Source organism: Cajanus cajan, chromosome 5 (genome assembly GCF_000230855.2).
Source record: "Cajanus cajan strain Asha chromosome 5, NIPB_CcT2T_4, whole genome shotgun sequence".
In the NCBI taxonomy this organism is placed as follows: Eukaryota; Viridiplantae; Streptophyta; class Magnoliopsida; order Fabales; family Fabaceae; genus Cajanus; species Cajanus cajan.
Window position 1 is genome coordinate 25,928,882 of NC_138521.1, and position 12,880 is coordinate 25,941,761.

A 12,880-nucleotide genomic window follows, 5' to 3' on the forward strand; every position below is an offset into this window, starting at 1 on the left:
CGTTGAGGTGTTGATACAACGTTGATATGTGGAATCAAGTTGAAATGATGTTAAGATGTATAATATATGTATTGTTTATTTTTTGTGTCGGACGTGAAGATGATTATATAGTTGTGTTTCATATTTGATATTTATGACTTGTTTATTGTCTCTAGCCTACCCTTGCATGTTTCCATGTGATTTGGACTGCGATGATCATACGTTATATGGGAGCAGGGCAGGGATAGGTTGGGAGATAGCTGCTAGAGGCCACAGGAGGTGCCTGGAGATGGATTTTTTTGTAGGCTACCTTATAGTAGCATACTTTGTTGTATATAATTGATTGCTGTTGGTTGCTTGATTAACAACTTGTGTTGTAAATATTTTATTATACTATTTTAGTATATATATTCCAGTAGTGTGTAGTGTTGTTTTGTAGTATAACGGCCACGGCGGGTCGTTACATGTTTGATATATATTTCATTAAATATGCCCAATTCTGATTATAGTTTCTTAACTCTTTTCGTTAATTTTGATTTTTAGAAATTTTAATATTTTCTAGATAATATTTATTACCGTTTATTAATGTCATGATACACATCTAGGCATGCCAGTTACATTATTTTTTACACTGTTTAATAACTTTTTATTAGATAATTTTATTTTAAAATATAAATTTCGGTTGAAAGTTTATATCATAAAATACATCTACAAAATTATATATTAGTATAATATTATTTAAAACTTTACTATTATACTTGAAAATTAATATAATATTGTTCCAGCCAAAGGGTGGAGTAGGGTTTTTTCCTAGATCAAGCCTCCGAGCCAGAGCATTCAAGAGTATAATCTGCCTTCTTAGCCTTAGGGTTTTGGGTCTTATACTTTCTTGTTCATGGGCCTCATGGGCCCCGTGAACGCGGGGATTTCCTTAACCATTATTATTTGGAAGATATTTGGTGAACGCGGGGACTATACATCAGGTCCTGACCGACCCGACCCATACCGAGGGACTGGTCGGGTATTGGCCGAGTGGGATCCTATAGGCTAGGTGAATCGGGATGGGGCCGAGCTGGTTCACGCCAAAATTCCAGCTCGGACATAGACCGAGTGACCCGAAGAAAAAGAGTTGGCCGAGGTCGTAGTCGACCCATCGCCAAGGAAAGGCTAAGGTCGGATACCGACTAGGATTACAACCCGTGAAGGAAAGCAGATCGGAAATTGACCGAGAGGGTACACTTGCCTTCCAGCCTTGAGCCTATGAGGCGAAAAGGCTAAAGCAACTCCCACTTTGAATCACATCGAAAATGGGCCGAAAGTATGTGTCGGGGATAAGCTGAGACGGTACACTTGCCTTCCAGCCTTGAGCCTATGAGGCAAAAAGGCTAAAGCAACTCCCACTTTGAATCACATCGGGAATGGGCCGAAAGTATGTGTCGGGGATAAGGTGAGAATCATGTCATCATGTAGGATCGCGGTTTCCCAGAGCCTGATAAGACGTGTCTCTTCACCTTACTCGAGAAGGGACATGTATTTATTGCAAAGCCGGCATTGCAGGGGTGCGAATAATGATTGTGCCACGTGGCGGTGCCTGTTACTAAAGTTAATGGTGTGGGTCCCCCCTCCCCTTGGGTTAAGGGTTGCAACGTCTCACGCGCGTTGCGACCCTTAGGTCTCCCCCCCCACGCGCGTCCCTTGGCCTCTTATAAATAAGGGTGGCCTTTATTTCTTTTAACTCCTTTGCATTTCCTTCTGCTTGCATTCTCTTCTCCAGTGGCCCTCATTGCTCCGTTTTGAGCTACGGTGGTGCACGGTGGTGTACGGTGTTTTGGTGGCCTTTTATTGAGTGTGAAAGAGTTGTTTTTGTGGCTTTAGGTACGCCTATCTAACCTGCTTGGCCCTTTCTGTTTATAGAGAAATTTTGGTTCCCCCATAAGTTAGAAAGTTGGGGATCTTTGTTCAAATCGCAGCCTTAAAATATGGAGAAACATATAGGTGGGTTAGGGATGATGTGCTCCATTGTGAGTCTTCAATAAACTCTTGGGCAACCATGGATAGTTTTTGTAGCGAACATGTAGTTTGCAGCGAGGGGGATAATCTTATTGTTTGTGAACCTTGCGTAGACAACGAGCCTGTATGTGTCGGGGGGTCCTACCGAGCGCTTTACCTTTTGCTATGCCACTTTGATTTCTAAACTTAAGGTGAGATGGCCTCTGACTGATTGTGAGAAAGGGGTGCTTCAATCATTGAACGCGGCCCCCACTCAGCTTCACCCAAATAGTTGGGCCTTTGTTCGTGGGTTTGAGGTCTTATGTAACTCCTTAGGCATTATCCCGACCTTTGAATTTTTTTTTTACTTCTTTGAGGGCCGAGTTACCAAACAGAGTAGTTGGGTATCGGTCCACGGGGTTTCTGTTCGGGGTCTCCTAACGTTATTTCAGTCGTCCTATAAGGACTTTAAGAGGGCGTATTTCCGGGTCCGTTGCACTCCGGGTAATGAGAGCATCCTTGAAGGGTACCCCCTATATTGGAGTCAGCGAGCCGTGTCGTATGGTGGGCTCCAGGCCGAGAAGTTCTCCGAGAGAGACCAGGAGGAGATAAAAAAAATTGAGGATCTCAAAACTATTTTCAACACCGCCAAACTTTTTGATTTAGAAAATAGGCCTAATGAACTGAAAATCTATATAGGTAATCGGTTTCTCGCCGATCACCTTATGAATTGTTTAAATTACGCTGTTTATATTCGTTTTTCACTAATGCTTAGTGTATGTTGATGCAAAGAACATGGCTAGCATGAGCAATCGGGAGTTGAGGAAGTTGTGGAAACTACAAGAGGCCTCCAAAGAGGTCGAGGCCGTGGTGGTCGGTGAAAAGGAGAGAGACGCTGGGGGCTCCCTCCCGAAGGGTGTGGTCGGCGAGACTTCCCATAAGCGTCGCCGGGAGACCGAGGAACCTATTACCCTTATGAACCTAGAGACCGAGATTGGAGGAGATGAGGTCGAGAAAGACACAGAGGTTCAATCGGCCGAGCGAACCATAAGCATGTGCATAGGTGAAAATTGGGAGCCCGTGGACCATGGAAATGAGCAGGGGAGAGTCCCATCTTTTTGGGATGAGAAGTTCAACCATTCCTCCCACATCCGCCAGACCGATTTGCTGGAAGGGGACAAGGGCGACCTAGAGAAGATGAGCGCCTTCTTTATTGCCAAAGGTGTGGAGTCTCTGACGAATCGTCTCTCGGCCTTGTCCCTCATTAATGAGGATAAGATTCGTGGGATGGCAAGGGAGATCAAGTTGCAAGGGAAGAAAATCAGTACCCTTGAAGAGAGTGTCAACAAAGGTAAGGCTGACTTGAAGTGGGTTGCCAACGAGCGGGATAAATTGCTAGAGGGCCGACGTGCCTTCGAGGAAGATCGGAAAGCTTGGGCGGTCGAGAAGTTAGTGATGGAAAAGGATCTTGAAGAGGCTCACCTAGCGCGAGACAAAAGTGCTGACGTCGCTCAAGTCTTTGAGAATGAAGTGGAAATAATGAAGGCAGAGATCGAGAAGTTGCAATCTGACCTTCATGATGTCAAAATGGACTCACTGAAGAAGTTCACGCAAGGCTTTGATGCTGCCACTGCTCAAGTGAAGTTTTTGCACGCCGATGTCGACTTTGAAGGCATTGCCTATTTCAAAGAGATCGTAGATGGGCAACTCGTAGACCCCCCCGAGGACGACTGAGTTTACTTTGCAACCTCCTTGCTTTTTGTATAAGCTTCTGCATATGTTTAGTTTTCTAGTCTTAATTTTCTAGGTTTACTAAAGTGTGTAACTAGTTGACTTTGGTGTTTCAAAAATTTGATGTTTCTTTCTCTAAGTCTTGCTTATGTGCCTTATCGCATCGTTTATTTTTGAACTTTAAATTAATCAAGCGAGCTTAGACAATGACTAAAATTTTCTAAGTTGGAATGAGCGTTTTCCAAGCTAACTCGCCCAAATCCCGACTAAAGTAACGAGGAAAATTGTTTGTCAGTTAAAATGAGATTTAAAATCAACTCGCCCAAATCCCGACTAAAGTGACGAGGATTATTTTTTCTAAGTTAAAAAGAGATTTAAAATCAAGTCGCCCATATCCCGACTAAAGTGATGAGGGAAATTTTTTCTAAGTTAAAAAGATCAAGTCGCCCATATACCGACTAAGGTAACGAATTTTTTTTTTTAAGTTAAAAAGATTTAAAATCAAGTCGCCCCTATCCCGACTAAAGTAACGAGGAAAATTTTTTTCTAAGTTAAAAAGATCAAGTCGCCCCTATCCCGAGTAAAATGACGAGGAAAATTTTTTCTAAAAAGATTTAAAATCAACTCGCCCAAATGCCGATATGAATTTTAGGCGTTGGTTTTTGATATAAGTTGAACGACTCGATGTGTGTGTGGAATAATTGTCTTCCAAATTTCGATTCAGAATCTGTGTAACATTTTCCAAGTAGAAACAATTTTGACTAATGAATCGCCCAAATTGTGTCTCGCGCCACAGTGGAAAATTTTCCAAGTAAATAATGAATCTTGGCTAAGTCAATCGCCCAAATTTCGATTCGAATCGAGTGGAAAATTTTCTATTTAAAATCAAATTTGAGACAATAAGTCGCCCGGATTCATTTAAAATCAAATTTGAGACATTAAGTCGCCCGGATTCCGACTCCTACAATGAGTGAACTCTCTCTCTCTTTTTTTTTTGGCAAACTAATCGTTTAAATACCGACTCAAAGTAAAGAAGTGGAATATTTTCCGAGACAATTTTGACAAGCAATCGGCTAAAAGCCGACTTAAAGTAAAGTGGAAAATTTTTCTAAGTTAAAAGAATTGGGTAGCTAATTACCCTTTTATCAAGATAAGACTTCAACCTCCATGATACAAAGGAATCGTCCAACATCCGACTCATGCGCCTCGAGTTGTCCAACTTCCGACTCAGAAGTTGTAGATGAAATTTGTCAAGTTGAAATTCAGACTCACTCATATGAAGGAGTCGTCCGTGATCCGACTTGTATGACCAGCGAAAATCTTTCTAAGTTAAAATTGAAGCTCTTGGATTATGACGAATCGTCAAAATTCCGATTAACTTCACCAAAAAACCAAGAAGATTTACTTTAAAGAGAAAGTTTACAGACAATTCGCCATATTGCCGATTCAAATAATCGCCCGACTGACGACTCAAATGAGGTCATTAAAATGAGACGAATCGTTAAAATTCCGGTTATAATTACATGAATAAAATTCACCAAGTTAAAAATTAATTTCGAATAGGGGAGTCGGTCAAAATCCGACTTCCTCAGTTTTTTTCGCCAGAATTCTGACTCATTCACCCAGAAAAATTCTCAAAGTAAAAGAAATTATTATCAAATAAGGGAGTCGGTCAAATGCCGACTAATTCACCTTGGATCGCCAAAATTCCGAATAATAAGATGTGTTATTTATACTCGCACAGTCGGATTTTGACCAATTAATCGTGAGTTTTGTCTTCGAGTTATTTATACTCGCCCAGTCGGATTTTTACCGATCAATCACGAGTTTGTCTTCGAGTTATTTATACTCGCCCAGTCGGACTTTTGCCGATCAATCACGAGTTTGTCTTTGAGTTATTTATACTCGCCAAGTCGGACTTTTGCCGATTAATCACGAGTTTGTCTTCGAGTTATTTATACTCGCCCAGTCGGACTTTTGTCGATCAATCACGAGTTCATTTTTGAGTTATTTATACTCGGCCAGTCGGACTTTTGCCGATCAATCACGAGTTTGTCTTCGAGTTATTTATACTCGCCCGGTCGAACTTTTGCCGATCAATCACGAGTTCGTCTTTGAGTTATTTATACTCGCCCAGTCGGACTTTTACCGATTAATCACGAGTTTGTCTTCGAGTTATTTATACTCGCTCAGTCGGACTTTTGCCAATCAATCACGAGTTTGTTGCCTTTAAAATAACACATGTTAGAAGTCAATAAGGGATGATATTTATTAAAATTGAGAAATTATTAGTTTGTGGTGCCTCGTTAAAAACCTTCTCAGCAAAAACCCCTCTCATTTTTACGGGGAAAAAATACTGAGTTAGGAAAAGAGTGCACCTTATACAAATGGAAAAACTAGCTATAATAGAAACGCAAGTTTGCAGCTTCCAAGTTCTTGGTATATTCCCTCCGTCCAGGGTCTTCAATCGGTAAGCTCCTTTGCCGACCACATCATCAACTTTATAAGGGCCGACCCATTTAGGTGATAATTTGTTCCTCATTTGAGCACGCTTCAAGACGAGGTCTCCTACCACGAAGTCTCTTGGGACGACTTTCGTGTTATACTTGAAAGCTGCCCTTCGCTGCGCTGCTACTTGATTTATCCTTTCTCTCTCTCTTGTTTCTGCGATCAAGTCCAAATCAACTCGTCTTCCCTGTTTGGATTCCTCCTCGGAGAAGCCTGTAGTACGCACTGAGGGTTCTGCGATCTCGATCGGGATCATCACGTCCGTTCCGTACACTAGGTTGAAAGGGGTGTCTTGGGTCGACGAATGAACGGTTGTGTGGTATGACCATAGCACTCGGGGAAGCTCCTCCACCCACGAAGTGCCTGAGTCTTGGACGCGCTTCTTCAATCCGGAGAGTATAACTTTGTTGGCCGACTCCGCTTGGCCATTAGATTGGGGGTGTTCAACAGAAGTGAATGTCATTCGGATGCCGATCTCCCTACAGAAATCACGAACTCGCCCATTTGCGAATTGCGTCCCGTTATCTGATACGAGTACTTGGGGAACACCATATCTGCATACCACATTCTTCCATAAAAATGTCCTTACCTTCTCCGTCGAAATGGTTGCTACGGGCTCCGCCTCAATCCACTTGCTGAAGTAGTCTACGACCACTATCAAGAACTTCAACTGTCTCACCGCGATCGGGAATGGGACGAGAATATCAATACCCCACTTGTTGAATGGCCAAGGAGACAAGATTGAATGGAGTCGTTCGGCTGGAGAGTGGTGCAACGTTGCGTGTCTTTGACATCCATCACATTTTTGAACCCAATTGACGCAGTCATTTCTCAAAGTCGGCCAAAAGTACCCTGCCCTCGCAACTTTGTATACTAGTGCTCGTCCTCCGATATGACTTCCACACATGTCGCCATGTACTTCATCCATCACTCTCTGTGCTTGCGACGTGGTCAAACATCTCAAAAGGGGAGAGCTGAAACCCCTTCGATACAATCTTTCGTTGATGACTACGAACCTGGGTGACTCTCTGTATCAGTGACACCTCCTTCTTATCCTCTGGCAACACTCCCCGAGTCAAGTATGCGATGTATGGTCCCATCCATGAATCGAGCTCTTCTTGGATGAAAAGAACACTCCCCTGTGGCTCATTAATACTTGGCTGCGCTAAGGTTTCTTGGATAACCGACCGAGTGGCTCCTGGCTTCTTTGTGCTTCCAAGCTTGGAGAGCAGATAGGCCCGCGAATTTTGCTTTCATGGTACGTGGTTAAGTATGAACTCTCAGAAATTTTCCGATAGGAGTTTGACCTTTTCCAAGTACTTGGCTAATTGAGGATCCTTCGCTTGGAAGGTTCCAGCCACTTGTCCAGTGATCAACTGGGAATCGCTTCTAGCTGACAAGCTCGTTGCCCCCATCTCCTTTGCCAAAACCATTCCTGCCAACAGTGCCTCGTATTCTTCCTGATTATTGCTCGCCCGGAACTCGAAGCGTAGTGACTGTTCCAACAATATGCCCTCGGGACCTTCCAAGACAATTCTCGCTCCACTTCCTTCGAGATTCGAAGCACCGTCTACTGATAGAATCCATTGGGTGTCTCCGACACTCTCCGCCTCAATAGAGGGAGTCAGTTCCATCAGGAAGTCGGCCAAAGCTTGAGCCTTGATTGCTCCTCTCGATTCATACTTGATGGAGAATTCTGATAGCTCAACCGACCACTTCATCATTCTTCCTGCCAGGTCTGGCTTCTGTAAGACTTGCCAGATCGGGTGGTCGGTTCGGACTACTACTTCATAGCTCTGAAAGTAGTGTCTCAATTTCTTTACGGTGACTAATATTGCAAGAGCCAACTTTTCAATCTTCTGATACCTCGTCTCCGCTCCCTGTAAGACCCTACTCGCGAAGTAAATAGGAACTTGAGAAGCCTCCTGCTCTTGTACAAGGACCGCACTAACTGCTCGGTCGGATGTCGATATGTAGATCAATAAGGGGATGTTCAGACGTGGTTTTGTCAAAATCGGCGGCGATGCAAGTGACCTTTTTAGTTCCGTGAAAGCTTCTTCACACTCGGTCATCCAGGTGAAACGATCGTTCTTCTTTAAACATCGAAAAAGCGATAACGCCTTATCAGCTGCCCTTGACAAGAATCGGGACAGAGAAGCCATTCTTCCCGTGAGTTAATGGACTTCCTTCACCGTGGATGGACTCCTCATGTTGATGATGGTCGAGCACTTGTCAGGGTTTGCTTCAATTCCACGATGAGTCAGTAGGAAACCGAGGAATTTTGTCGCTTGGACCCCGAAAGAGCACTTTTCGGGATTCAACTTGAGTTGGTACTTGCCGATAGTGTCGAACAACTCCTGCAAGTCGTCAAAATGCCGATTGACGCTTACCGACTTCACGACCATGTCGTCCACATAGGCTTCCACATTCCGACCTAGTTGATTCACGAGAACCTTGTCCACCAGTCGTTGATAAGTCGCCCCCACGTTCTTTAGACCGAACGACATAACCCTGTAGCAGAAGTTGGCTTGATCTGCTATGAAGGTTGTCTTGTCCTCATCTACTGAATGCATTCAGATCTAATTGTATCCCGAGTATGCATCCATAAAGCTCAGCAACTCGTACCCTGACGCTCTATCCACCAGGCAGTCTATGTTTGGTAGCGGGTACGAGTCTTTTGGGCAGGCCTTATTCAGGTCAGTGAAGTCCGTACACATCCTCCATTTTCCGTTACTCTTGCGCACCATGACTACGTTTTCCAACCAGGTTGGGTACTAGATTTCTCAGACATGTCCCGCCTTTACCAACTTTTGTGTCTCTTCCGCAATGGCCATTTGCTTTTCCTCGTCGAACTTCCTTCTCTTCTGGATCATCGTCTTCGCACTAGGGTCTATGGCAAGTTTGTGGCACAAGGAATCTGGATCAATGCCAGGCATGTCGCTGGAATGCCATGCAAATGCCGACACATTTTCTTTTAGAACCCTTACCAGCCTCTCTTCGTCCTCGGGAGTTAAAGAAGTACCTATCTTTACATTTCTCCCTTCCATCACCTCCACTTCCTTGACATCCTCCGCGGGGGTGAGTCTGTGATCGAACTGACCCATTCTAGGATCCAGTTCGACGGAATGGATGTGTTTCTCAGCTGGAGCGATATATAAACGCCTTCTTGCCTTCTGACTGTCCTCGTAACACTTTCGGGCGACCTCTTGATCTACTTTGAGGACCCCGACATCCCCATTCGGCAATGGATACTTCACCTTCAGATGTGATGTTGACACTATGGCTCCCAGTTTGTTCAGCATAGGTCGGCCGATAAGTATATTGTAGGACGACTGAGCATTCACCACTAGATATCGGATAGTTACCGTTTCCATTTGCGAACCCTGTCCGAAGGTTGTTTCCAAATCGGCGTACCCTCTAGCCATAACCTGGTCTCCCGCAAAACCTACTAGGGTTCCCGTGTAAGGTACTAGTCGATCGTTGGGGATCTTCATTCCCACAAAAGCTTCCCAAAAGAGGATGTCGGTCGAGCTCCCCTGGTCGACCAAAACGTGCTTCACATTATAGCCCATCACTATCATCGAAATGATGATAGGATCATCCTCGTGAGGAGCTACCCCTTCATAGTCGGCATTCGAGAAGGAAATCGTGGGTTGAGATGGTCGGCGGATTTCTGACACGGATAGGACGGAACGGGTGTACCTTTTCCGAGCAGCCAAGGTGACTCCTCCTCCTGCAAATCCTCCTGCCACTGTGTTGAAATCCCCATGAATTGCTTGTTGATGGACCTCCGATGACTTTGCTGGAGTGTCCTTGGGGGGAGTCCTCTCTCTATATCTATCCCTCCTCGTGTCGTCCTGTACACGCCTGTGTCGCCTATCCGATGAGCCTTCTTCCGGTTTTCTTGCCACAAACTTTTTCAAACGTCCCTCCTTGATCAAGCGTTCGATCTGTCTTCCAAGGACGAAACAGTTTTCCGTAGAATGCTCGTGAGTCTTGTGAAACTCACACTAGTTGGTCTTGAAGGGACCCAACTAGCGCTCCGTCACTGCTGGGAACTCGAACAATGCTGCGCTGTTGACATCATGGAGTATCTACCTCCTAGGGACGTTGAGTGGAGTGAACTTCTCTTCGTTATTGGCTTGTGTCCACTCACCCCTTGGCCGACCGCCCCGATCGGCCTGCCAGTAGTTGCCCTCCTTCATATTATAGTGATCACGTCGCTTATTCCAATCTGAACGCGGTCGAAGATGTTTGTTGTTCTCCTTATTGCTACCCCCTGCGTCTCGGTTTTTAGCAGCCCTTTTGTTAATTTGTCCTTCCTCCGTCTTGATGTGACTCAGGGCAAAAACTCTTACCTCCGACATCGTTTGACAATTCGCTCTTTCCAGCGCGATGTCGAAAGCCCCCGACCTTAAACCCTTCTGGAACACGATGACTGCCATCCTTTCATCCAAGGATGCTATCCTCAAGGAAACCTCATTGAACCTTTGCAGAAAATCTTTCAACGACTCCTCCCGCTGCTGCTTGAGATCGAACAGGTCCGACGTGATCGGTGGCTTCTTCTTATTAGCGGCAAACTGTGCCATGAAGAGCCAACTGAAGATATCGAAGTCGGTGATAGATCGGTCAGGGAGACCACCAAACTAATCAAGTGCTGCCTTTTTGAGCGTGCCCATGAACAATTTGCAGCGGACTTCCATACTCCCTCCACAAATCAACATTTGAGCTCGAAAATCCGTCAAGTGCTGACTGGGATCTTGTGTTCCATCAAAAGGCTCGACTTGGGGTACCCGATGATCCCTGGGGATGATCTCGGCCTCTATGGCTTCCGAGAAAGGTCGAAAATCCCTAGGGACTTCAATCATGACATCTTCCTCCACCATCCTGGTGCTGGCCGTTATCATGGCCTGCATCTCATTCGCTCGTCTCCTGATCTCCGCGTTTTCTCGTTGGATGGCCTCCTCTCTCTCCCTGGATCGCGCATTCTCCTCCCTTAAGCCATTGATCATGGCCATCATCTCCTCCATGGTAGGGGGTTGTGAGTTGTTGTTCGATGTGCTGGTCAAAGGGTGGACTAGGGTTTTTTCCTAGATCAAGCCTCCGAGCCAGAGCATTCAAGAGTGTAATCTGCCTTCTTAGCCTTAGGGTTTTGGGTCTTATACTTTCTTGTTCATGGGCCTTATGGGCCCCGTGAACGCGGGAATTTCCTTAACCGTTATTATTTGGAAGATATTTGGTGAACGCGGGGACTATATGTTGAGCTTAGGAGAGCTTGAAACCTAAAGGAGTTTTGATGATCACAACATAAGTGTACAACAACAACTTACAACTTGGAAGCACAAAAACAAAGTCAAAGAAAAGTCAAGAAAATGCTATGTAATGGAGCAATGTAATAGAGTTTAGAAATTAAGGTGTTTTGATTGAGATTTTATATTGTGTGTGCTTAGTATGCTTTGTGCATAAGCAAATCTATATCTAAAGCTGAGTAGAGAGTATATGATGATGAGTGAAAAGGTTGGAAAGTTATTTTGAGACTTAAAAACGAAGTTTTAAAAACTAACTCAAAATAATCGATTATCGTTAAATATAATCGATTATTCCAGCAACAGGCAAAATGGGATGCTTTGCTGCAATAATCGATTATTTGCCAAAATAATCGATTATCCCAGAAACAACTCTCTGGAATAATCGATTATCCAGCAAAATAATCGATTATATTGTTCTTGGTTGATTTCCAGAAAATCTGAAGAACAAAATAATCGATTATTCTTTAAAATAATCGATTATCTGCGTCTGAAACTTTTATAAATAGTTTGAACTTTGAGAAACTTCAGACAAGAGTTAGAACTGATAATCAATTTGTGAAAAACATTTTTGTGGAGTCTCTGTGACATCTTGGAGAGTTTTCTTTGTGAAATCCAAGAGTAAAAACGTTTGTGAAAAACTTTGTGAGAAGATCATCATCATCATATCTTGAAAGGGGAAGATTAAGATTTGCTTCAAGAATTCCAGGTGAATTCGTTCCTTTATTCTTTGTGAATCTTTGTAAAATCTTGAGAAGGCTTTCTCAAGTGGTAAGGTTTCTTGTAGTGGGTTTCTACAAGGGGTTCTTTCTTGGGGTCAAGAAAGTGGTTATCTTTTGTGTTGAAGTATATGCATGTGTGTGTGCTTGTAAATCTTCTTGCTTAAGATAATGGAACAAATCTTAATCAGGTGTTGATTAAGGACTGGATGTAGGTCACATGTGGAGTGGCTGAACCAGTATAAAAGACTTGTGCAATCTTCTTCTACCTTATCTTTTACTTTGAGTAATTGCTTGATTGAACATTAAAGAAGATAATTCTTGATTAACATGTGTGTGTGAAAATTGTTGGTTTAAATCTGAATTAGAACATTATATTTGAACCTCACAATTTTGTATTCAAGAAAGCATATTGCATTCATACTTTCATAACAAGTCTTTAAGAGAGTTTCATTTGAAAAATTCAGTCTTAGAAAAGTTTAAGTAAAATAAAGATCCTAAATACTCTGATAATTTTTAAAGGGTCATAGAATCCAATTCACCCCCCCTCTTGGATTGTACCATTCTTTTTTAACACTATACATCAGGTCCTGACCGACTCGACCCATACCGAGGGATTGGTCGGGTATTGGCCGAGTGACCCGAAGA

At 43.6% G+C, this 12,880-nt stretch overlaps 1 protein-coding gene across 1 annotated transcript; it reads right to left on the minus strand.

Moving 5' to 3' along the window:
- Positions 1-7,127: 7,127 nt before the first annotated feature.
- LOC145957927 (uncharacterized) lies at positions 7,128-8,369 on the minus strand. Its single transcript, XM_083074359.1, has 2 exons — positions 7,515-8,369; positions 7,128-7,457 (listed from the first exon to the last, which is right to left on the minus strand). The coding sequence occupies exons 1-2, from the start codon at positions 8,367-8,369 to the stop codon at positions 7,128-7,130; spliced, it is 1,185 nt and encodes a 394-aa protein (XP_082930485.1).
- Positions 8,370-12,880: the final 4,511 nt, after the last annotated feature.